The 26,223-nt window shown below is 37.0% G+C and overlaps 1 protein-coding gene across 1 annotated transcript; it reads left to right on the top strand.

Moving 5' to 3' along the window:
• The first annotated feature begins 475 nt into the window (after positions 1-475).
• On the top strand, positions 476-26,223 carry SEC62 (SEC62 homolog, preprotein translocation factor). The gene is made up of 8 exons (XM_030329121.1): positions 476-574; positions 8,546-8,654; positions 9,588-9,693; positions 14,782-14,986; positions 15,238-15,330; positions 18,491-18,551; positions 19,479-19,598; positions 23,456-26,223. Exons 1-8 carry the CDS (start codon positions 539-541, stop codon positions 23,926-23,928), a joined length of 1,203 nt encoding a protein of 400 aa, XP_030184981.1. The 5' UTR covers positions 476-538; the 3' UTR covers positions 23,929-26,223.

Here is a 26,223-nt window from a genome sequence, read left to right on the forward strand (position 1 = left end):
TTTAAATGGGGTTAGAAGAATTTACACATGGGGAGTGGGTGGGTCAGGACTCGTTGAAAACACAGGAATAGCCACAGAGACGTCTGAATTCCGTGGATCTTGGTGATACTATCTCTCTGAGAAAGACTCCACCCCAAACGTACTGACCCTGAGTGGGGTGGGGCCCGGGAATCTGTATTTCAGTAGTTCCCAGGTGATTCAGATGCTCAGTCAGGATTGAGAACCAAGGACTCTTTCCAGCCCTTCTGTTCTCTGAACCACTTCTCCATTTCCTTCTGCTCCCAGAGATTTCCAGCTCCCGCAACAAAAGGAGCGAGTGAGGAGGAGCGAGAAGGCGTCAACAAAGCCCGGCCGGCCCGGGTCCCAGCCTCTCCCTGGCCCTCTCCCTCCCAGGGCGCCCGGCGCCGGACGCTAGCCGCCAGCCGCCACATTACATAACGGGCCCACGGCCCGCTCTCGCGAGGTTTCCCCCCCCCCCCCCCCCCGCCCTCCGCCCCTCCTCGCTCCACGTCAGAGGGAACCGGGCGGAGCGGCCAACATGGCGGAACGCAGGCGACACAAGAAGCGGATCCAGGTAGTAAAGGCGAGCCCCGGGGTAGGGGGGCTTCAGGGCGCTCGGGAGTAGGAGAAGCGAGGGAAGCCCCCGGAAAGGCGAGCGAAACCGAGGGCAAGACGGGGTGGGGGCTCCTCCGCGAGGCCTCAGGGCGCGGGCTGCGTCGTTGTGAGGGGCCTGAGGGGGGGCGGTGTTGGCGACGGCAAAGACCGAGGCGGAGGTGGTGGGGCAGCGGCGGAAGGTAAGAGGCGCCGCGCTCGGAATCGGCGGCGGAGGCGCGTCCGCCAGCCTAGGATTCCTGTGACTGCTCCGGCCCAGGCCTCCTCGCGAGCTCAGACACCGACCTCCCCGGGCTCCTCCCCTCCCTTTTTTCTACCTCATCCTCTCGCCTTAGTTATCCCGAAATTAAGGCCATGGTAATTAGGGTAGGAGGAGGCGGAGGGCTGACCTAAAGCATTCGGTTCTTTGTGCGCAATTGGGAGGAATGTAGGTGAGGGAGTAACCTCGGTGTGGTCAGCTGCCCCGGGGGCCCGGGCGACGGTCTGGCAATCCAGATGTTCAGTTGCGTATATCCTCCTTTCTCAGTGTTAGGAACAGGCCAGTTGAAGCTTTCCGGCTTTCTTCCAGGCGACACGGTGTAAATAAACACAGCGGCGTTGGTACTGCGACGACCTGGTCGCGCCCAGAAACCTCTCACATGCCAGTGTGCCGGCCCCATAACCTACATAACATGCCTCCCTCATTCCACATGCCTGTCATCTGTGCCCATCTTCCCTGCCGTTTTCCCCCTGTTGTTCTAGCTTTTTGCCAAGAGGATTGAACACATGGAACGTCTTAGACTCAGGACGATTTCTGTTAGTCGTTGCCTCCTAAGCTTATCTGCCTGGAAACCTTCCGACGGCATCAGAAATGGATAAAATGTTGTGAGTTGTTACAATGCCAATCACAAATTGTGACACTCATCATTGACTTTCTGTTCCTTGGTATTTCATTGCCTAGAATGACTTTTTTCTGTGTAATGTTTCGTTCCTCCATTAAAAAAAAAAAAAATGTATCACTTAATTGGACTACACCAGAGGTGATTTGAGCCATGCACGTTAAAATTCTCCTGAAGACTAGGAAGCGCTAGGGGGGGGAAAAAGACGCCAGCGGTCAGTAAATTTGGAATTGTGGGATTGGGCAGAAATAAGAAAGTCTTCCGAGCAGAGCGCAGACGAGAATCAGAAAGAGACAAGTTCCCCCAGGTTCCAACAGGTCATCAAAGCAGGGTTTAAGGGGATTATGGAAGAAGTTTCTAATGACCCTATTCCCAGTGGCAGGATTTGGTGTTATCGTACTTGCATTAGAGTTTGTATCGAAGTTGCCAGTCAAATGTGTACTCACCGTACGTAAACTCACACACAGAGTGCATTTTATGCCCTTTAACACACATATTTGCCCAATTTCAGCTTTAACGGTGTGAAGGTGAACCTTACTCACTTTTGAACAGTGGCTTTTTTTCCCCCGTCTCGATCCTGTCTTAAAGAGTAAGGTAGATGGAGAAGCTGTGTGGTGGTGGTTGTGTCAGGGACCTAAAGCTGGAGCCAGAGTGTTCTGTTTGCACCCTCGTTTCACTGGTTACTGGTTGTGTAACTTTGGGCAAGTTACTTAAGTTTTCACCTCGACTTACAAATTGTAAGAAAGGATATGTACCTCAAAAAAAGGAGAGGTTGTAGGGTTGTTTCGAAAATAGGTGAGTCAGTGATTTGCTATTGAAGATTATAGACGTTATTAGGAGTGTTTGGCATGTAACTCCTTCCTTTCCCCTTCTCCAAAAGGATGAAAGGTTTGGGTTGGCTGTTTTGGTTTCTGTGAAGCACTCTGACATACTGAAGAAAGATTACCAGCTGTCCATTCAGTGAATAAACCATCACCTTGTGAATTCCGTAAAGTAGAGCTATTTATCCACTGCTGTGAATTTGGGGATTAGGTATATATGTGAGGATCCGATTGTTAAACATCAGTTTGGCATATTCCTAAATAAAAGCATATTAACATTTATTATTCCCATCCTGGAGGTTTACACGTAGCTGTGCTAGAATGTTGTAGAGATCTTGGGAGTGCTATTTGGAGTACTGCTGTGCAGTGTTAACAAACTAATACAAGTGTACAATATCTTACAATGTCCTTGGGTCCCCCCCCGCCACCCCCCAAATCAGAAACTGTAATATTGGCCTCACTTTGGACAAAAAGATCAAGTGTGATGTCAAAGTTCAGAGTTTAAGTTACAGAAAAGATTCTTTTATAAGACTTTTGGGCAAAAAAGTCTAATATTAACTGAGTTTCCTGTTTGTTACTTGATGTTTCATATTTAGAAAAGATTCTTATGTTTAATAAATTCAAGTGACCTTGAATTGTAATTTTACATTGGAGGAAATGATTGGTATAATATCAGAGTTTGGAAAAGTAGCTAATTCATTTGCTTTTTCTAGTGTTACATAATTTCAGATTCTGATATCCCATCAAAGTTGGAAAGAAGGGGACTATTTTGTCACACTTTCTTCTTGGATTCACTTTACTGATCACTGAAAACTGGAAGTGAGCTACATGTTTATTAATGTTAGGAGATTTTAATGATTGAGATTCTCAAATGAGAGTGATCTCAATCCAAATTAATGAACATTTGAAAATAAATAATTTTAAGATTTAAGAAATGAATTATGCAAGTTTTAAAAAATATACAGTATGTGCATATTGGTTAGCAAAGTGCTTACTGGTTTGGAATCCTGGTATCATGAAAGTTTAGAGTTGAGAAGGATTTTCAGATAGTAGAATTTGTTTGGAATCCTTTTGCACAAATGCCGTTCTTATGGGAAAAGCAAGATGGTAAAGCCCTATAACCTGGTACCCCTTACCATTATCCTATACTCATCGTCCTTAAACTCTTTTTGGGACCTACATCTAAAAGTATTACTAGTATAAAACTTACTGATCTAATATATCACCATCATTTTATGGATAAACTAAGGTTCAGTGAGGTTATGTGACTTGACCCAGAGTCAGTCATCAAGGTAGTAAAACCAGATTTAGACCAAGTCTTCTAGTTCCCAGTTGAGTGTTCTTTATACCTCCCCAGTGGTTTAAAAAAAATTTTTTTTTTTGGAAATACTTTAACCCTGAAGTCCTTATATTAAATAATATAACATAAAGATTTAACATGACTTGTCCCTGCTAAAGAGAGAAACCTCCCATTTAGTATTCTGTTTATGTGTATTCGGTTGAGTTTGGGGACATTTAAATGGTTTACTAATTCTTAGAACTTTGGTAGTCTGCATCTCAGTTAATTTTATTGTACCCATCTGTCTTCCTAGCAGTAAAACCCTGACATGTCATGGGCCTGTATGCTTAATTTCAGAAAAGGGAAGGAAAGAGAAAGTTTGTGACTATATAATCTGATTCTCTGAGACCTTCTGAAGAAAATAAGACAGAACCCATGAAGCCAGTCCTGAGTCCGAAAACTCACCCAGAGGCTTACTGGAGGGCTTGCAATAGGAGTCAAACACAGAAGGGCACTGTCATAGTCAAGATACAGAGACTCTTGTGAAGCTTTATTAGTAACATGTTGTGTGACTTTAAGCAAATAATTTACCTAAGTCCCCCTCCAGCTTTCAGGTTTTACTCTGTTAATCTATTTGCATTTCACAAATATTTTACACTGCTTGCATGAAGATACGAATTTATAATTTGTTAACTAACCTTTTTCTTTTTTCCTTACTTCACTTGACAGATCAACCAAACTTATTTCTTCTGAATGTAGTAATTAAAAAAATTCTGTAACAGGGGCGCCTGGTTGGCTCAGTCAGTTAAGCGTCTGACTTCAGCTCAGGTCACGATCTAGCGGTCCACGAGTTCGAGCCCCGCGTCGGGCTCTGGGCTGATGGCTCGGAGCCTGCTTCTGATTCTGTTTCCCTCTCTCTCTGCCCCTCCCCCTTTCATGCTGTGTCTCTCTCTGTCTCTAAATAAACGTTAAAAAAAATTTTTTTTTTAATTCTGTAAGATAGAAGACTGGCTTTTTTTTTTGTTTTTTAAGTTTATTTATTTTTGAGAGAGGGACAGCACGAGCAGGGGAGGGGCAAAGAGAGGGGGGTGGGAGAGAGAGAAAGAATCCTAAGCAGGCTCCACACTGTTAGTGCAGAGCCCAACACAGGGCTCAAACCCACAAAACTATGAGATCATGACCTGAGCTGAAACCAAGAGTTAGATGCTTAACTGACTGAGCCACCCAGGCACCCCAAAGACTGGCTTACTGACTCTTGATCTAATGTTTTTTCTCAAAAAAATTCTTGTAACTACTGGCTAAAATAAAATATAGCTAAAAATGATAACCCCTATTTCATTACAGTATTTGCATGTTGATCTATTCTAAAGTAAAAATAGTATTTAAGTAATTTAAAAAGAGTGTTCTAACCAACTTATATAATTTTGGGTTGTGAGTTGCAGCAGCCAGCATCTTGGTATTTGGGTGCAAAGATGGCAGTCTAGCCTCAAAAACCTTATTGGCTCTTTGCTTTCTAAGACATTTGAGCTCATTCATTGAGCTATAAAGTTCTCTTCATTTAAGGGTTGATGAGCTGGCTTCTCTCTCTCTCCCTCTCTCTCTCTCTCTTAAGACTTTTTAAATGTTTTTTTATTTATTTTGAGAGAGAGAGAGGGAGAGAGAGAGACTCCCAAGCAGGCTCCATGCTGTCAGTAGGGAGCTCAATCCCATAAACCGTGAGATCATGACCTGAGCCGAAACCAAGAATCGGACACTTAACTGACTGAGCCACCCAGGCACCCCTGGCTTCTCTTTATTAGTGGTTGATGCTATTCCCAAAAGGCCTTCACCTTTTTGTTAGAAGGTTTCTAGAAAAGTTATGAAAATATTCTGAAGATTTGTTCACATCAAAAGAGAACAAAGAGGGGAAGTATTATAGTCTAATGTGTAAACAGGAAGAGAGTAAGACTGTTTTATACTCTTTAGGCTTTAGCAGGGCAGCAGTGAGAGTGAAGACTCCATGGCAGGATCTCTCTAACCAGCTTCCCATGGTCATGTTCTCTTGGTAGTCTTCTTTCTGGCTTCTTCAGGCTTCAAAGCCAGAATCTTTCTATCTGGCTTCAAAGCCCCAGCAGATGGAACAAATTCTATACTTTTCTCTTAAAGGCATTCTACAATATGATAACTTATATGTGGTATAATGAACATTTCATAATATTTCACAAAACACATTGGAAACCTATTAAGATTTGAACTTGAAGAAGGAGCAAGGAAGGTTATCAGTTGTGTTACACCAATATCTTGATAGAATTCACTACATTTCTAGGGAATTACTTCAAGGGAAGTTATTGATACTTTTTAATAAAAAAGTAACTGGACAAGTAACTGTATCTACTTGGGAAAGATTATCCAAGTCCATATTTTCTGGGTCTCTTCTGTTCATTGTTGCTTAGTAGTATCTTTAATTTACCAAGGAGGGAAAAGGAATAAAAGTAGATTACTTGAGTCTGTCTTGATGTTGTTAGAAGAGTTTGGTGAACTTTGAAGTTAGTTGTTAAAGTGAGGTTTAAAAGTGTTATGGATTCATGTAGTATCAGATTCCCTACTGTATAATAATAGAATAAATAGACTTTTCCATTTCTTGTGTATCCTCATATCAGATTTTACATGTGACGCCTCTGTCAACAATCAGTAGATGAGTACATTTATACCTGTGTTTAGTAAATGGTTTGATTGGGTGCTAGTATGAGTATAGACTTGTAACGCCTAAAGTCGATGTGCTTGAGAAATATGTACGGTATGATTTCAGAAAATAACAATTGCTATTTTGTATAATTATAACAAAAGATAGGTATCATGCTTTACAAATTTTGGTATTAACTGAAGCACCTAAAGGTATTCTAGGGTATACACTCAGTAAGTATGTATTTGAACAATTTATGTTTATCTAGACTTATTTCCCATGGTTATTTTTAATCAAGCATATAGAGTAATAACTTATCAGTTAATTACATAAAACTTTACATTGACAACAGATGTATCAAATGAGAAAAAAATTGAGCATAGGTGGGTGTGATAATAAAATAGAATTGGTTTCCATAAGCCAATTAGTAGTAGCTCATTATTTTCAACTATTTGTAATATTACTTTTTGGAATACACAAATATATAGGATATTATTTACTAATAGATGAGCCTCTTAGAAATGCATTGTATTATTCAACCAGAATTTAATACTATCATTTAACATATGATACTAACATGTTAATATATGTTAGTGTGATTTCAAAAATTGAAATATAGGGGTGCCTGGGTGGCTTAGTTGGTTAAGCGTCCAACTCTTGATTTTAGCTCAAGTCATGATCTCACAGTTCATGAGATGGAGCCCAGTGTAGGGCTTTGCATTGATAGCACCAAACCTGCTTGGAATTATCTCTCTCCCTCTCTCTCTGACCTTTCCCTGCTTGTGCACGATCTCAAAATAAATATTAAACACACACACAAATTGAAATGTAGATTTTTTCACCTTTTAGTGTGTCAGAAAGTATACTTTGTGGTTCAAATCATTATGAACCTTGTGGTTTTAGTGAACTGGGAGTGTTAACTTTTGTGAATTAATTTTTGTTAATAGTGTTAATTTTGAAATGCAACGTTTTCAAGATTCTACTTTTGTATGATACATATTTTTCTATATAAAACTAAAGGTTTTTTATTCATGCAAATATTTGGTTTTTACTGTAGTCTTCATTTGGATTGAATAGTTTGAACTTTTAATTTTTATTGCCACACATAACCCACAGATGGGATACTTTATTCTTAAAGTATAAGAATCATACACTGTTAATTGGGCAACTGGGAGAAGAGGATTTGGAAAATGCAGAGTAAGAAATATGAGAAGTAGCTGCCAGGTGATTTAACAACCAAAGTACAGGCTTTCACTTCATCCAACAAGTTACTCCTTTTCAGGATAAAATTGAAGCTGGTACTTTGGTTTGTTCATTGTTCCTCGTTTTCATCAAACATAACTGAATTCAGACTTAACTGAAATTTGTGGGAAAACTGACATAAAGACTGATAACTTGGATTATTTTTTCTATTTTGTGTTATTAGAATGTCTTATCTAAAACATAACTGTCTTTAGCATTAATTGTTTTCAGCATCTAGATTCTTGGCAGATAGTTCTTTACGAATATTTGGCACTTCATTTAAGAAACAGACCTTCCCGAAATTACTCACATTTAGATTATACATTGCTGAGAATATTGCTTGAGTGCTCTCTGTATCATGCTTACATATGTAATTAGAGACAGTCCTTTTGTTTTTGTAGCTTATAGCACTACAGCAACTTCTAAAAGTGTATCAGATGTATACAAATGTAGATTGCCTTCATTTTCTTCAATATATAGGTGGGGAGAATATGTACACAGGAGTAATTGAAAGGGAAGAGAATACACCCTTTAGTATCTGAAATAGTATTCTTATGGCTCCCACACTGGGACAGATCTCTCTGGTTAATTTGGGAATTCCTCCTGTAGTTTGTTGTCCATTGTTCAGGGCACATAGCTTTGTTAAATTTAACATTTACTTACGGCACCTGTTTCTACTTACTTTGACATTTGGGCACTCACTACTGGCAACCTCTTAATCTTTTAAATTACTGCTTTGTGGCTTATAAAAAAAGACCGGGCAAGAGTGAGGTGAGCTAGTACAAAGTAGTTACCATACTGGAAAAACAACTCAAAAGAAATGCCTTAGCTGAGGTGAAGAGGCAGGTTTTGGCCCTATCAACAAGTATTTGAAAAACATGTAATTTTTTAAATCTCTATTCTGTCTTTTGTGTATATTATCAGGTCTCCTCCAGAGAAGACTTGAAAGAAAGGCTTATACTCCACTTTAAAAGATTTGTAGAACACATATGTAAATTCAACACATGAATTTGTGAAGTAAATGATTACACTAAATATTCTTATTTTGCAGGAAGTTGGTGAACCATCTAAAGAAGAGAAGGCTGTAGCCAAGTATCTTCGATTCAACTGTCCAACAAAGTCCACCAATATGATGGGGCACCGAGTTGATTATTTTATTGGTAGGATTATATCAGTAAAATTCTATTAGTGTACATATTTTATGAAGATACCTAAATTTGAGATATGTAGACATTTTAAAAGTGCTTTCCAAGTATTATACAAAGATGCAGCTGGGTAATGGACATATGGCAGTTGATTATCCTGTTCTTGCCTTTTTTGATTGCAAATGTCAATAGTAAAAAGACAAAAGAAAGTGCTTTGTTGCAACACTAGTTGCAGTTTTTTTTAATGGGATTTATTTTCAGTGATAATACTACAGTTTGTTCCGATAGTAAAAGTACTTGAAGATAATCTTTTTGTAAAACTCTGGAATAGAATTCAATGGGAAACAAGTTTGATGGAACCAATGTAGGAGCTTTGGTTCTTCACATAATCCAAAGGACCTCATTATAAGCTAATGTCATCTATAATATGGCCCTGTAGCTTATAAATAGTGGTTGAAAAAAAATAATATGAAAGTAAAATAAATGCTAGTCTCATCAGACCTACTATATTTAGTTTCTTCTTGTGATAGCAGTAGATTGTTCACAGAGCTTATTTCTCAGTGGGTCACGGTAAACTTGATAACAGAATTTCTATTACTGTCAGGGGAAGATTTTTGGTTTGTTTATTCTACATTTAATTGTGATTATGTGATAAGAATGATACTTATTAATTTTAAATGTTTTTGTCTAGAACATTTCCACATAATATATCTGGTCTTAGTTCATATTTTTGAGTGTCAGTTATTTCCCAACATTACTTTAAAAAGACCCTTATTGCTGTGTTTCACAAATTTAAGTTTTGAGGAATTGTTTATCTATCATGATCATGTCCGAATTAATTTCCTTTGAATTTGGTTTTATTTTCTGATGCCAGAATATCTTATAAATTATTACTTAGACATAAATTCCCATGTATACATAATTTAAAATGATAAATTTTTTCTTTAGCTTCAAAAGCAGTGGATTGCCTTTTGGATTCAAAGTGGGCAAAGGCCAAGAAAGGAGAGGAAGCTTTATTTACAACAAGGGAGTCTGTGGTTGACTACTGCAACAGGTAGTGTTTATTTCTTAGTGATGGATAACATAAGTAGTGATTTCAAAATACTTGCCATAGTCCTAAAGCTCCTTCCCCATTTTTATCATTAAATGTAGTGATACCAGAACATAGCTCAAACAGAGCTTTTTCATGCAACCTGGATTTTTTTCAGTACCTTTGGAAATGCATTTATTTGGTATTAGACTATGATATTTTCATAATTTTAATTTGTATTATATTACAATTATACATTTGCCAGGCTGACCGAGCTGAAAGGTCAGCAATACAAATCCTATACCAGTGTTAAAAGTAATCAAAAAAAGTCTTTCTTTTCTACGCAAACGGCTAGGGAGTCTTTCCCAAAACTTTGGCAGGGATTCCTAATAGACCTGCTATATCTGGGTTGTTTGTTTTTGTGCCTGTATGGGATTAGTCAGTCAGGTACCCTTCCTTATTTTGTTGGTGATTGCTAATGTATTCCTTGTAAAATCAAGGCAACGACAGCATCTGCCTTTTCTTGATTCCATGGTGAAGCATAGATAGTTCAGTAACATATCCATGTTTTTCATAATAGGTACTTCTCCTTTGGGAAAAACTTCTGATGGTGATTGGTATACAAAAACCACTTTCCTCTGAAAATAAATATATTGATTTTTCTTTCAGTTTTTTCTCTTGGCTTACTTACTAAAATAATTAGGCATATTTATTAAGATGTTAATAAACCAAATTTTGTTTTTATCACTGAAGTTTATAATTGGTAGGAATCTTACATTTTAGATTATTTTATGTTTGGTAGGGAGATACACATAGTATTTGCTAATATGTTGTTTAATGGCATTTAAAGTATCAGTCACATGACACCCCTCTAAAAACCACTGTTTCCCAACCTGGTTTTAAAACTGAAGTTAGGGGTGCCTGCGTGGCTCAGTCAGTTGAGTATCCGATTCTTGATTTCAGCTCAGGTCATGATCCCAGGGTCATGGGATTGAGCCCCACATTGGGCTCCACACTGAGTATCAACCTCTCTACCTCTGCTCCGTTCCCCAGCTCACTGACTCTCTGTCTCTCTCTCTCTAAAACAAAACGAAATAACAAAAAATAAAACTGTGATGTTAAAGAACTATCAAATATTTCTTAAAATTCTTAGTTGCCAAAAAGTAGAGTCACTGTTGGACCTTTCAAAAACAATGAAAATTTCACTGTTGGGGCAGGAATGAGCTAACAGTGATGTACCTGGTATTTTTCTTTACAGCCATTTCTGTAGAGCTCCAAAGTGCAAATTTCTCTGCCTGCCTCAAAAATAGATTTTTGTTTTACATATGGTGTGAAAATTAAGATACTATACATGAAAAAACAGAGAAGCTAGGTAATTTACTCAAAAGTAGTAGAGCCAGAATTCTAAATCCAACACTCTGGCTCCATAGTCCATGCTCCTAACCACCATGATATACTACCTCCTCCAACAAAATGATGATGCATTTAATGAAGCAAATTAAGATGAAGGGTTCATCTGTCAATACTATTTGAATATTCAATCTGTGAGCCCAGAGAGAGCAGCAAGTATTAATCCACATCTCTTGTCCTTTTAGGAGCCTTCATCCCTTGTTATATGAAGAGCCTTAAAGACCTAGAGATATACTCACTTTTCGTTGTAGATGTTATTCCCATTCATGCCAGGTTGTTTGTGTCCTTTCTACATGGAAATAGAGAAGCATAACTACCTAAATGTTTCAGAGCCACTTCTGATAAGCCATGGCCAGCCCTCGTGGGTTCCATCCTGACTACAAATAAAACCACAGAGATATTTGTCTAGTCTCATTTTATGAAGTTGATCAGTAGACTTGAGGGAGTCTGAAGAAAAACAAAACAGGAAGATGTAGGATGATACACAGAGCAACCTTTTCTAATGTGCTCTGTGCCTCATAATGGCCTGCTTTGAGTATGAATCTAACTCTACATGTGACTTCGCATCTCCAACCCACTATTCCAGTAATGTCTTTCTCACTCTCATTCATATACCACACTCATTCTTTTCTGGTCTTTCATTGATCATAACCTGCCATTTTCCCCAAATGGTTTTTTGTCAATCCTGCCTGCCTCTCAATATAAATATCCCTCCAGTTCTATCTCTGCCATGTGCTATTCCACAGGTCCTCCAGCCCACATTAATCTTTGTATCTAAGGTTCTATAGCATTTATAAAGTTAGTTCATACATTGTACCCCTTAGCTATTTTAGAATTGTTGCATATGAATCAGTTTTTAAAATTTCCTGCCAGCCATATCTGAAGGCAGTTATAGGACTATTTTCTGCTTTAGTGTAACTCCATAGCAATTAGCACAGTGTGGGCATTTAATAAAACGTTACCATTGCTACATGGGTGAAAGTCTTAAACATGTCTGGCTTCAATAAATGTTAAACCTGAAAAAAAAGTAAGAGGTGAGGAAAAAATACAATTTAATGACTTTGCATAAGCTGCTTTTAACAATCCCATTTGTGTATTCAGCAGTTATAAAATATCTGTTGTATTCCAGGCCCCAAGAATACAAAGATGACTGTGACTTGGTCCCCACCTCCAAAGTACATATTTTAGCCTTTTAGAGAAGACTCATGACTAATTACAATGCATTGTGTTCTGTAAGGAGGACAGGGATGAGAAAACGTCAAGAGTGGCTTCACAGAGAAAAGGTTTAATCAAAATTTGAAACATAAATAGGTGATTACCCAGCAAACAATGGGAGAAAGGACAGTCAATCCTGGCAAAGGGAGCAGAACATACTGGAAGAAGGAAGTAGTTCTGTGGAAATGTAAGAGAGCTTTGTGTGAGTGATTTGTACTATATATGTTAAATAAATGAAGGCACTGGTTTTGTTACAATAGTAAATGTCATCTCACTTTTCCAGTCATAGAGTGAGTTGAAGTAGGCATTCTCTAAAGACCTGTCAAGGAATATGTCAATAATTTTACTTACTAGTGAATAGATTGATGCTATAATGTAATAATATGAAACCAAAGTATGTGTATGTATATTCTGTAACTATTAAATGAAATTCAAGGTTTTGCTATAGCAAAGTTTGCTTACTTTGAGTACATATATTCCAGGCACTATGCTATAAACAATCCACATGTGATTGTGAGATAGAAATTTTACTAAAATTAAATAATGCACCCAAACCCACATAGTTAAGTGGTAGAGGTGGTATTTGAGCTCATGTACCTGAATATGACTTGTTCGACACCAGTTTTATTGTTTAATAGTCTGCATTTGACCCTTGAACAACCTGAGGGTTAAGGGGTGTCAACCCCACACAGTCAAAAATCCATGTTTTTAACTCCCCTCCAAACTTAACTACTAACAGCTTTAATTGACTGGTAGTCCTACCGAGAACATAAACAGTTGATTAACACGTATGTTGTATGTGTGTTATATGCTGTGTTATAAAGTAAACTAAAGAAAAGAAAATGTTATTAAGGAAATCATAGGAAGAGAAAATACACTTACAGGGCATACTGTATTTATTAAAAAATAATCCATGTATAAATGGACCTGCGTAGTTCAAACCTGTGTTGTTCAATGATCAACTGCACGTGGGTGGCAGATACTAATGGTACAGTCTGTGGGACATTTCAGACAGTTGCAGAGTTTTATGCTATGTAGATCTGAACAAGCAGAAGGCCAAATGAGAAGACCTAGAAATTAGTTTTGTGGAAATGTTCATGGAGTGGACCCCAGTTGGGCAGCAGAATAAAGCCCAGCCAGGCAGTTCAAAACAGAGGCCTCAGAGGGCACAACATGACCAGAAATAAGTGGTCACTGGACAGGAAGAAAGCACTTAGTTAAGAAGTGGTATGATGTGCTGGAGCAGGCATTAGTGGAGGTAGTGGAGGTAGAAAGGTGGGCAGTCAACAGGCACAGATGGTGGATTTGAGACTTAGTTTGTATGTTGTGTTTGGTAGTTGTACATTATCAAGGAAGGAATGAAGAAGCAAATCAGGAACTCTGAAACTGGAACATAAGATTTGAAAGGATGGCTTTTAGGTAACAAAAGTAAAGGCAACTCCGTTTCTTGAGTAGGATTGTGAGGCTAGAAAAGAACTACCACTTAGATTGACTTAATTTAGGGTCTTCTAAGCTCATCAGATGAAGAAATGAATAAAGCAAAGATATCTTAAGTAGTTTATACTAGTAAAGGGAGCAAACAGACATAAATTATATATTAAGTTAGAAGATGAATGCAATGGCTAGGATAACAGGAAACAGGAGAGAGGATGGGGGATGGGTTTATAATTTTAAACAGGATAGGGCTACTTGAGAAGGTAACATTTGAAGGAAGTGAGGGAGTGAACCAAAAGGACATTCTTGTTTGAGGGAAGAGCATTCCAGGCAAAGAAGGGCATACAGAGCAAAAGCCCTCGGGTAGGAATGTTTAAAAAAAATAATTACTGAGTAAAGAACAATGCACTGAGAGAAATTAGTGAAACAAGGAATACTTGGTGTTTTGCCAGTATATTGTACAATTTTCAGTTTGTTACTGCTGTGGTTGTTTTCAGAGTCCAGGAATATCACCTTAGCATACTTAGTTATTCATTACTTAATTGAAGATATTTCATAATAGTGGCAGGCTGAATCATGAGAGAAAAAAATAACATCAAGGAAGACTGCTGAAAACACGATTTAGATCATTCAAATCATGGGCACATTTTTAATCTGCTAACATTTCTTAAACTGTTTTATTTATTTTCCCCTTCTATCTGCTCTTGAATTTGAAATTTAACATTAAATAAAGAAGCATCTTGATTTACTCTTAATTCAGAGAAAAGTTTCATAAGGATAATTCCAAACTTGTAATCTGTTATATCTAAATTATATGGTTGAAAAATAAAAATTAGGTGAAAAACTTATGTAATCAAATTGGCAGTACATGTTTTGATTAGAGGTGGGTTGACTATTTTTCCATGGATTTACTAGTTGTAATTTCTTTCATGAGTTGCCGGTGTATATTTGCTCATTTTGGGGGGGTGGGGGCAGAGGGGTTAGTGTTTTTTCTTTTCAGTCTATATCTATATAATTGATAAGGAGTGTAATGTCATGCCATTTTTCCCATAGGCTTTTAAAGAAGCAGTTTTTTCACCGGGCACTAAAAGTAATGAAAATGAAGTATGATAAAGACATAAAAAAAGAAAAAGAGAAAGGAAAAGCCGAAAGTGGAAAAGAAGAAGATAAAAAGAGCAGGAAAGAAAATCTAAAGGATGAAAAGACAAAAAAGGAAAAAGAAAAAAAAAAAGATGGTGAAAAGGAAGAATCCAAAAAGGTGATTTTAGCTAAATTTAAGTAAAAATAAAAAATTATTATTTGCACATGATCACTGGCATATGAGCATTTTTGAAATGCTGTGCAGCAACCACTTAAGATAAATATATTAGGGTTCTTACGAATACCATGGTTGAGAATTTTTATTTCTGTGTCTCAAATAGTGAAACTTTTTTTGACTATGAATGAATGTCTTATTGTTTTTGCTTTTTGTGTTTTTTTTTTCGTTCTGCTTAACTTGTGTTTTAATAGGAAGAAACTCCAGGAACTCCTAAAAAGAAGGAAACTAAGAAAAAATTCAAACTTGAGCCACATGATGATCAAGTTTTTCTGGATGGAAATGAGGTGAGCATATCTACCTTATAAATAGAAATCCAGTTTTCCATAGGAGTTTTTAGAGTTATCTGTGATGACTTTACTAAGAAAAGAAGTAATTTTGGTAAATCTAACCACATAGGCACTACTTTTTAAAAAAATCAATAATTTCTCTGAATTAGAGTTACAAACAATGTATAGAATATTAGCCAGAATTAGGTTCAGCTGTCTGTAATAGGAAACCTGAAATAACAGTGGCTGAAAACAGAATAGATGCTTGTTTCTCATCAGTTAAATCTGAAATTTAGAGTACAGCTATGGCAGCTCTATGGTGCAGCTGTGTGGGGCAATTAGTAAAGGTTACCTTATGGTCCAAAATGACAGCTAGCCTTATATCTGCATCCAAAGGAAGAAAGGAGAATGAGGAACATGCCTCCTCTTTAAGGACATCTTCCAGGAGGCTAACAGTTGCATTTCTGCCTGGATTACCATGGCCAGAACCTGGTCACATGGTCATGCCTACCTGCAGTAAAGTGTTAGAAATGTGCTTTTTGTACTGGTGGTCATTTGCCTAGCTAAAATGCAGGATTTCCTTACTATCAAAGAAAAAAGAGTAGAATGGTTAATGGAGGGCACCAATAGTTTTCTGTCTTTTATATTCAGACTATACACTGACTATACACTACTTTAGAGGCCTAAGATTTTCAATGTTCCTTAATGCTTTACTCAAGGAAATTGTATTTCTTTTGTAATGGAAGATTTGTGTGATGGTAGCCTTCCATGAAGACTACTTAATTTAGTCATTTAACCAATACAAAAACATTAGTTATATACTGGCCATTGAATTCTTGTGAATTTCAAGGCATATTTGTTTTTGTTGTATCTAATACAAAAGTAGTATATATAAAATAGTGGTTCCTAGAGCTATGAGTTTGAAATTCTGGGAAAGCTTTTCAGAAAATATGTGCTCTTGGCTCATTCTAGACATACTTGCATGAGAATCTGTAGTATGGAATATAAGGGTGGCACGTGTGTGTAATTTGTCTAACGTGTCCCAGGACAATTCTGATGTGAATCCTTGGTTAAGAACTGCTAGAAGAGAAGACCACAGTTCTCCCCTAATGTGAAAGTTCAAACACCTTCAGTTAAACATCAAACATTAGCTATATGCAAGGACATTATAGGTGCTTGGAAAAGCATGATAAATAAGATAAATTCTCTTCTTGGAAGTGCTTGTAGTCTAGCAAAGATACAAGCTTTTAAACATATTACTGTATCATAGGTTGGTGACTGTTAGGATAAGAGAACATCAGTTAAGAATAGTAAATTTAAGGGGCGCCTGGGTGGCTCAGTCGGTTAAGCGTCCGACTTCAGCCAGGTCACGATCTCGCAGTCCGTGAGTTCGAGCCCCGCGTCGGGCTCTGTGCTGACAGCTCAGAGCCTGGAGCCCGTTTTGGATTCTGTGTCTCCCTCTCTCTCTGACCCTCCCCCGTTCATGCTCTGTCTCTCTCTCTCTCTCAAAAATAAATAAACGTTAAAAATTTTTTTTTTCTTTAAATAAAAAAAGAATAGTAAATTTAAGACAGGATAAGTAAGGTCTGGAGACCTTGAACACTTGAACTAAGTTTTGAAGGATGATTGGCAGATTACCAGGTACACTGAAGGAGTGTACAGATCTATTAGGTGAAGGACACAGCCTGAGCAAAAGCAGGAGTGCTTGCATTCCTGAAAATACTATATTTTGTTCTATAGAAGGCAACATGCTTTCAAATTTTAAAAGTGGGAAATGTCTTTAAAAACTGGATTTTTAGAACGCTAACTGGCAGGTGTGATGTCTATGGGTCTGATTTCTTGGGGAAATGTGCAGTTAAAAAAGAAGAATGGTGGGCGCCTGGATGGCTCAGTTGACTAAGCATTCGACTTCGGCTCAGGTCATGATCTAGTGGTTCATAAGTTCAAGCCCTACCTTGGGCTCTGTGCTGACAGCTCAGAGCCTGGAGCCTGCTTCAGATTCTGTGTGGCTTGGGTCATGTGATCTTGCAGTCATGAGAACGAGCTCCTCGCTTTATGTGGAGCCTGCTTGTGATTCTCTTTCTTCCTCGGCCCCTCTCCCCTGCTCATGTGTATGCTCTCTCTCTCTCAAATTAAAAAAAATTTTTTTTTTTTTTTAAATTTTTTTTTTTTAATGTTTTTATTTACTTTGGGGACAGAGAGAGACAGAGCATGAATGGGGGAGGGGCAGAGAGAGAGGGAGACACAGAATCGGAAGCAGGCTCCAGGCTCTGAGCCATCAGCCCAGAGCCTGACGCGGGGCTCGAACTCCCGGACCGCGAGATCGTGACCCGAGCTGAAGTCGGACGCTTAACCGACTGCGCCACCCAGGCGCCCCAAAAAATTTTTTTTTTAAAAAAGAGAAATGGAACCCCCAGTGTTAGAAATAGAATGAAATCAAAGACAATAGAGTTCTGGTCAAAATAGAATCAGGAAATGGAAGAGTAGTGATATTTATAGAAACTAAGAGATAAAAGTAGGAATTTTAGATGGTGATTGGAGCAGAGTTCTGATTGTTCTGAATGAAGTAAACTTCTCTTGTGTAAAGCAAATCAAGCTTTAAAGCAGTGGTTCTCAGCTTATGGGCTACAGACTCTCCACAAGGGAGGAGGCAATGAAATTATTGCAGTTAGTCATGGAATCTTTATGTTCACTAAGCATGGATCTTCATTAATGATTCTTTGTGTTTCATCAGTGAGAGGGAATAAGGTAGAGTTGATTGTTGCTGGATCTGTAATAGGGCCTGGCTGAATCTATCTTAACTGTGCTCTTAGCCCAGACTGCTTCTCCTTATACCAGTGTGCACCATTACATTAGGAACAAAAAGTTACACAGTTGCTGCTCTTTGGGTGAAAATAAGCAATGGTTTGCACACATGAACAAATTGTTAAATGCATGCAAGTACATGGAAATTTACTTAAGTGCCTTAAGGAATTTATAGTTTAAAACATTTTTTTTTTCTAACTGAATAAATACCCAAAGAAACACTATTCCTGAAAGAAGGGTCTTTGGAATTTGTTTTCTTAGAAACTTAGTTCTTATATGTGAAGAAGTTGGAAGTGACTGTTAATAGACGATACAGAATTAAGCTTAACTTTCTAATGTAACCTTAAGCACTGGGGTTTCTTGATTCTTCTAGGTATTTGTGTGGATATATGACCCGGTTCACTTTAAAACATTTGTCATGGGATTAATTCTTGGTAAGTACAATCTCTAAAATTTAGAAAGGAAAATAAAAATGCAAAAGCCATAGAGAAAAATATTTAACATAAAATAGTTATTTTTTAAAGAGGTGTACTTGAAATAAGGTCAGAAGATTAATGACAAGCTGAGAAAAATATTTACAAGACATTAAAGCAAAAATGAGATTAACAACCTGGTAGAAAAATGGTAAAGGTGGTCCACGGGTAAAGAAATACAGTGATCAATAATCAGCAATAAGGTAACTTAGCCTTGAAGGGGTTAAATAACTTGCCTAGAGTTACTTAGCTTATAAATGATAGAGGTAGAATTTGAATCCTGATCTTTCTTGCTTTCTGAAGACCTAGAACCAGACTTCTGATTTCTTCTGATTATTCCATGTGGTCCCATTGTACTTAGAAAAAAAACTGGAGATGCTTGTATCCAGTTTCCCTAACTACCGAAAAACCATCAGAATACCTGCTGACCTTTTCAGTCTGTAGGTGCCAGAGCTTCACCCCAGACTCAGAATCTTCAGAGTGGAATCATTTTTTGGTTTAGTGTTGTTCAGAGGTTGTTTCTTTCGGCTCCTCTAGTTAGCAGACAGATACATTCAGACAATAAGACATTGCTTGAAAGCAGCAGCAGTTGATCATTTAAGGAGCTGACAATGTCACATTTTTAAACAACACTTTTTTCTAACTATATGTAATTTATACTAGAAAAATTCTAGCCTCCAAGAGTAATAGTTAAAATGTTAGGTTGAGCTATGTGAAATGGCTGATAAAATTTACCATTTTCTATCTATAAAAATGGCAATTTTATATGTCTTAATATGTTTATATTTCAGTTTTTCCCCCTAGGAATATGATGACTGTTATTGCAACCAAGGCATTTAAGTTTTAATCTAAAAGTTCTCTATGTAACTTTGTCATTTCTTGTTCTAGTAATTGCAGTGATAGCAGCTACCCTCTTCCCGCTTTGGCCAGCAGAAATGAGAGTAGGTGTTTATTACCTCAGTGTGGGGGCAGGCTGCTTTGTAGCCAGCATTCTTCTTCTTGCTGTTGGTAAGTAGCATTAAGTAAATTTGACCTCAGTAAGGAATATACCAAGCAATTTGGGCTGTAACCTGGAGCTTCAAGTAAAGCTTAATTGCAACACTAATGTAGGCAAATCAAGGAGTATATGGACCTACTTTTTGGGTCATATCCCAAAACTGACTCAGGCTTGAGGTAGAATATGTACCTGATTAGATTTGGTCTGTTGTGAAGAAAGTATTTAATGTGTCTTCATCTGCATGTAGATATGGCTTAAAGTTTAGCTATCACAGAGACTAATATTTTTACGATGGTTGATGATTTATGAGACATAATCCTTTTAGTAAGACATTTTTGTATTTTGACTTAAGGCAAATGAAACTTGTATTAAATACTTAAATTGTGTAAGCTTAATAAATATATATTCAATTCAGTAAATACCATTTTGGGGAAAAATTTTGCACCTGTGTACCAAAATAAATTCTAGATGCATTAACGTGTTATAAATGGTTTTTAAAAATCAAACAAGGAGACATAAGTAATGTTTTTTTTTACACACCTGGATGAATGGGGTCTTTATAGCTAAAGACAATATAAAAATAATCTACTTCAAATGAGGAAATTGAAAACAAATGATTAACAAATAGCTGAAAAATTCTTATCACTAGTAGTCAAACAGTAAAATTAAGATAATGGAATAGTTTTTTGCCTGTTTAATTAGGAAGTTTTTTTTGCTTGTTTGTTTGTTTTTTTGGAATGGAGATACTCAGGGCTCCTGGATGGGTCAGTTAAGTGTCCAACTCTTGATTTCGGCTCAGGTCATGATCTCACGGTTCTGGAGATCAAGCCCTGCGTCAGGCTCCATACTGACAGCACAGATCCTGCTTGGGATTCTTCCTCTCCTCTCTGAAAATAAATAGATAAACTTAAAAAAAAAAAAAGAAAAGAAATGGAATCACTCAGTGCCAGGGAAGATCTGACTGAAAGGAAATGCACTTAAATATGAAGAGTGGTGGTAGTTGTGAATAATTTTAATGTTGTTCTTTATACTTGTCTGTATTTTTTACAATGAGTATATTACTTATCATGGGGAAAAAAAACATTATTTTACTTAAAATCCTAGTCTTTGAAGATATTTCCATAAAGGGTAGGCAGATTTAATTTAACTTTTTTACTTTGAGAAAGAAGTGGAAGTTTTTCTCAGCTTATCTAAAGCTGTGTATTGATATTTAAACTTACATACAGTATATTATTCCTTGATCCACCTAGATTTTATATTGGTATATGGTACTAAGTTCTGATTATTTTCCCTAACTGACAAATCCACCTTTCCACCAAGGCATAAGAGAGTACTTCCTATACAAAATTTAAAAAATCACATTATTGACCTAATATCTGTTGTTAGAGGACATACTTTGACCAAGATTATCTGAACTGAGCAAATGTTATTCTGAGGTTCTGTGATACATAATAGATTGCTGTGTTATAAAGCATTACTCCTATAGTCCTAGCAATTTGCCTCTGCGTGACCCTTCACCCTGGACATCAGGGTGTCCTGAGTTAGTGCCACTAACTGCACCCTGTAACTTATGTAGTATTTTCATTCAGTTTATCATGTTTATGGGCTTCTCTTTTTTCTCTGTGATCTCTGACTGTGTGAAGCTTTCTTCACCCACCTTTCATATTTTCCCTCTTCTAGCTTAGTCACCTTCAGAAAATACCCTGATGGTTCTGCATGTAACACAGTGCATTTGTGGACCAAGAAATTATATCTAAGATTGTGAAGCAGCTAACTAGTGGTAGTATACTACCTGCATCAAGAATGAGAAGCTATATTAGGGCACCTGGGTGGCTCAGTTGGGTAAGCGTCAGACTTCAGCTCAGGTCATGATTTTGCGGTTTGTGGGTTCGGGCCCCACGTCAGGCTCTTTGCTAACAGCTCAGAGCCTAGAGTCTGCTTCAGATTCTGTGTCCCCCCACCTCTCTCTGCCCCTCCCCCGCTCACGTCCTGTCTCTCAATAATAAATAAATGTTTTTTAAAAATTAGAAAAAAAAAGAATGAGAAGCTATAAACTTAAATTAGTACCTTCTGGCTCTCAAATCCCTGAAAATTTAGAAGCTCTTTCTTTTTGCTCTTTAAAATATCATTTTTTCAGTAGTGTTTTCTATCATCTTTCATTTTAAATATCCTATGGATTTAAGTATGCATTATAGATTAAATAATCTTGTAAATTAAAGCAGAAAACAAACCCAACATTTTGTTCCTTCTCTTAGGCACTAGAGTTCCAAATATACTTTCAAATAGTTTTGATCTGTAGCTGAGTTGTAAACTGGATATTTATTTTATATTATCCTATGAAGTATTATATATTAGTCAAAATTCTATTTGGTGCTACTCTGAATATGTATAAGACCTTTGGTGGTTTTCTAAATGCGTCCCATTTAGTATAAGGATGGTATGACAGTACATATCACAGTGGTTTTCCCATGATTCTTTCACTTTTGCCCCTGGTAATCTAATGCCCCATAGAGGAAGAACTGTACAACCTGTTAGGATTCTGCTATGCCCAGTTTATATATGTGGAGAATTTAAGTTTCATTTGTGCCATTTCCATATTGCTTTTCGTTGGATTTGAGCCAAAATTTCATATTATGGACCACTGGTCTTACAGCCCTACAAAGTCTATAGTAGTATCATAATTTTATTTGGAGAAAAAATGTGCAGCCTCCTTAAAAGACATTTGTTTTTATCAGTGGAATTTATTAATAAATCATAATTGCAAACATATTTGCCATTTCTGTTTGTACCACAAAAGACATTAATGTGTACAGTCTTTCAGAATATTTATGTTCTTTGTGAAAATAGAAATTGCTGCTTCATAAAAGTCAAGGCAGCTATAACTATTTCCTTTTATTTACTCAAAGCAGAATAATGGAGGAGGCACAAATGGCTGAGCTTTTTGCAGACCTGATATGTAACAAAACAAAACAGGAAAATCACATAGCTCTGTATAACTGGTAGATGAAGAGAAAACTATATGAAATACTAGGGTTTGTGTTTGTGATAACTTATTGCTCTAAACTTTAAAATTCTCAAATTCTTCCATTATCTAACCACAGTTTTGAGTTTGAGTTTTGAGAGTAACCTCAAGTGCTATTTGTTTAAGCAATCTTTGCTTTGTTTCCTAATATTAGGAGAGGAATCATCCTTAAATAAGCAGAAGTGACATAGTTAATTAACAAAATTGTAGCTAGAAAAATGTTCTTTTATTGTTCAGAAGGGTGTAATTTTACTTAGAAGACTCACCATTTAGGCAGAGTATGCACATGCCTTGGATCCATGATATATTTAGGGCCCTTTGGAAATGTATTTTTATTTCTTTTAAAATCAGCACTAGTAATATATGCACATGTATATAACAACCTATGCAGGATTATTTTATATGTATACTAGTATAGTCATAAAGAGTATAATTTTTAATATTTTTCTACAGAGTAATTGCCTCACAAAGGCAAAAGTGCCTACTAGGAAAGTCAGGGTGCAGCCTTGCTTTTTCCCTTTTAAAGGCTTCTTAAGATATCCTTCATCCCTTACTACTCTGTTCCCTTTTTCTTACATCAGAGTCTCATGCATACTGAAAGATCTAACTGATGGCTGTGCTTATTGATATACGATGTAGTCAGGTGTGCCCTGAGGATCGGAGCAGAATGTTCTGTGCCTGGAATACTGTGGTTGCTTCTAGATTAGTTAGGATTTCATTGTTTGTATATAAGGTACATGTAATGTGCAAATAATAAACTGAATGTTTCTTCAGTGTTTTATTAATATTCCTTGCTATCCGAGTCAATGCTTGAATTATTCAATTAGAGCCGTTTTTCTCCTATAGCTCGTTGCATTCTATTTCTCATCATCTGGCTCATAACTGGAGGAAGGCACCACTTTTGGTTCTTGCCAAATCTGACTGCTGACGTGGGCTTCATTGACTCCTTCAGGCCTCTGTACACACATGAATATAAAGGACCAAAAGCAGACTTAAAGAAAGATGAGAAATCTGAAACCAAAAAGCAGCAGAAGTCCGACAGTGAGGAAAAGTCAGACAGTGAGAAAAAGGAAGATGAAGAGGGAAAAGTAGGACCAGGGAATCCTGGAACAGAAGGCTCGGGTGGAGAACGGCATTCGGACACAGACAGTGACAGGAGGGAAGATGACCGATCCCAGCACAGTAGTGGAAATGGGAATGATTTTGAAATGATCACAAAAGAGGAACTGGAGCAGCAAACAGATGATGGGGATTGTGAAGAAGAGGAAGAAGAAGACAATGATGGAGAAACAACTAAATCTTCCCATGAAAAATCATAATCTGACTAATTTGGGACTAAAGTGCAAGAGGTTGGATTTTCTATGTTGGCTGATCGTCCTAATGTACACATGACATTTGTAGCATTCTTTAAATCCATTTGCTGAAATGTATTTGACATCCAAGCAATTATATTCAGTCCTTCATTTCATAGAATACTATTATTGGTACAGTCTAAAGCCATTTATAAGTTGTATCTATTTGATAATTTTACAATAAGTAGGTCTTACTTGTTTTGATAGTTATCAAAGATGCATTTTCCACAATGATATTTAGATTAATGGCATTTTTGATAGTTGTATGGCTTTTTACTGTTAGATTAATCAAAATAACCAAAAGGGATAAAAGAGAAACACCAACATTTCAGATTATGCATAGTTATGTAGCCATTTCACAGTTTCTTTAAAATGAAATGCTTAAACTCCTTGTTCTTGATAGTTAAGCTTTGGTTGATTATAAAAGTATACCAGGGAATTTCTGGGATTCTGAGTTAGCAGGGTTCAAAAGCATTTTGTGGAAACAAGCCAACTAGTAATGGTGCAGTAACACTTTTAGTTTAGCTACAAATTCTCCTTTTCCAACTTAGGAAATCCAAACTGATTTGTACATCTGACTCAGAGAAAGATAGTCATCTCCAACAGAGAAAGCAAACAGCACTGGTTGGAAGGTGATGGCTCTTCCCATTTCCTTGTCATAAAGTAAAATGTATTCTGTACATAATTTACAAATAAACATTTTATTTTAATTGTTACTTATTATTTAGACATTTTTCTCAACACTTAAATTTGTAAAATTAAGACCATGTAAGGGTATGTTTTTAGAGAAATGGAAGTTTGAATAACCCACAGAACATCTGTGCTCTTTCTACAGCAGCTTCAGTTTTGTGCCAACATTCCATGTATTTGAATATGAGTTAAAAAGATCCTTAATAAATAAGAGCAGACTTAAAGTAGCTGTTTGTATGCCTTAATGTTCATTTTGATTTATCTTAAATTGATACATTCAGAAAGGAGGTACTGTATTACCAGACCAGGAGGCACCTCTATGAAAGATAATTTACTGTTCTAAAATAATCCATTTAAAATAAAGAACATAAAAGAAAACATAAGAGAACCATTGGACTCTTAAGTGCTTTGAACTAGTTTTGCAGTTTGATTTTATGCCTTGCATTACCTTAGTTACAAATCTTTCAGAAAAATCTGGTGTTTACCTATGAGCATAATATCATTCCTTGGATTTAGACACTTCTAAAATGATGATGAATATTAAATTATTTTCCTTCAGTCACAGAGCATTTTGCTTTGTAGTTCAAATAGGTGTTGTGGGTAGGTTTTTTTTTTCTTTAGGCTGTTTCCCATCTAGTGTTTGACTAAAGATGTTAAATTTTTCTAATTGTGAAAAAAGGCATTTTCTGCATACTGACACATTTTATTAAACATGGCTTGACTGCTTCTTTATAGTATTCCTTGTAAGTGGACAGAAATACAGCTGTTGATGTTAATGCAACTCTGTCAAGGCTACAGTCATTTTAATAAGTTTCCTCCCGGCAAATGTTCATTGATTTAAGTGCCTGGGTGTTTTCCCCTCACATTTTCAGAACGCTGCTACTGCTTATTTTCACAGGAAGGATATGCGTAACTACAGCTTCGAGCTTCTTAATCACCAGTAACACTAATCCCTATTTTGGGGTATAATAAGGGTACCAAAAGTGTTTTTCAGAAATAAAAAATGACCTAACTTTTACTACTGTGTTAAGACCCAGGCACTCAATATTTATCCTAAAGCTCTTTATAATATATGTAGTATGTCTAGTCTTAAAGACATTTGGAGCATGACAAGAAAGTCAGCTTCTTATTGATGTTTGTGGATTCTTACAGAATGTTAGTACAAATTTTTATAAATACCTGGTGGTCCCTGGGGGAAATAACATCCTTAACGATAGAAAGTGGGTTAGAAATTTCAGGTCAGTGTCTCTACTATTCAAGATTGTATACCTAAAGCAACTAAAAATCAAAAAGCTGCCACTGTTCTATGCCTCAGAAGCATCACTGGCTGTCTTGTTGGCTAACATTAAATATTCTTATGCCAGAGCATGGAGGAATGGTCCACATTAGTCAATGGAATGGTGATTTCTTTTTTACAAGGAACTTCCAAGTTTGCTATGCTACTGTAAGTAGAAGCATGAAGCTTTTGGATAATGTATGATTTATTGTGGAGTAGGTATAAATTGGCCTAAGGGCTGAGTTAACCAGCTGAGTCCAGATAATAAGAATAAAGCATATGTAATTCTTCTTAAA

Source organism: Lynx canadensis, chromosome C2, assembly GCF_007474595.2.
Source record: "Lynx canadensis isolate LIC74 chromosome C2, mLynCan4.pri.v2, whole genome shotgun sequence".
Lineage (NCBI taxonomy): Eukaryota > Metazoa > Chordata > Mammalia > Carnivora > Felidae > Lynx > Lynx canadensis.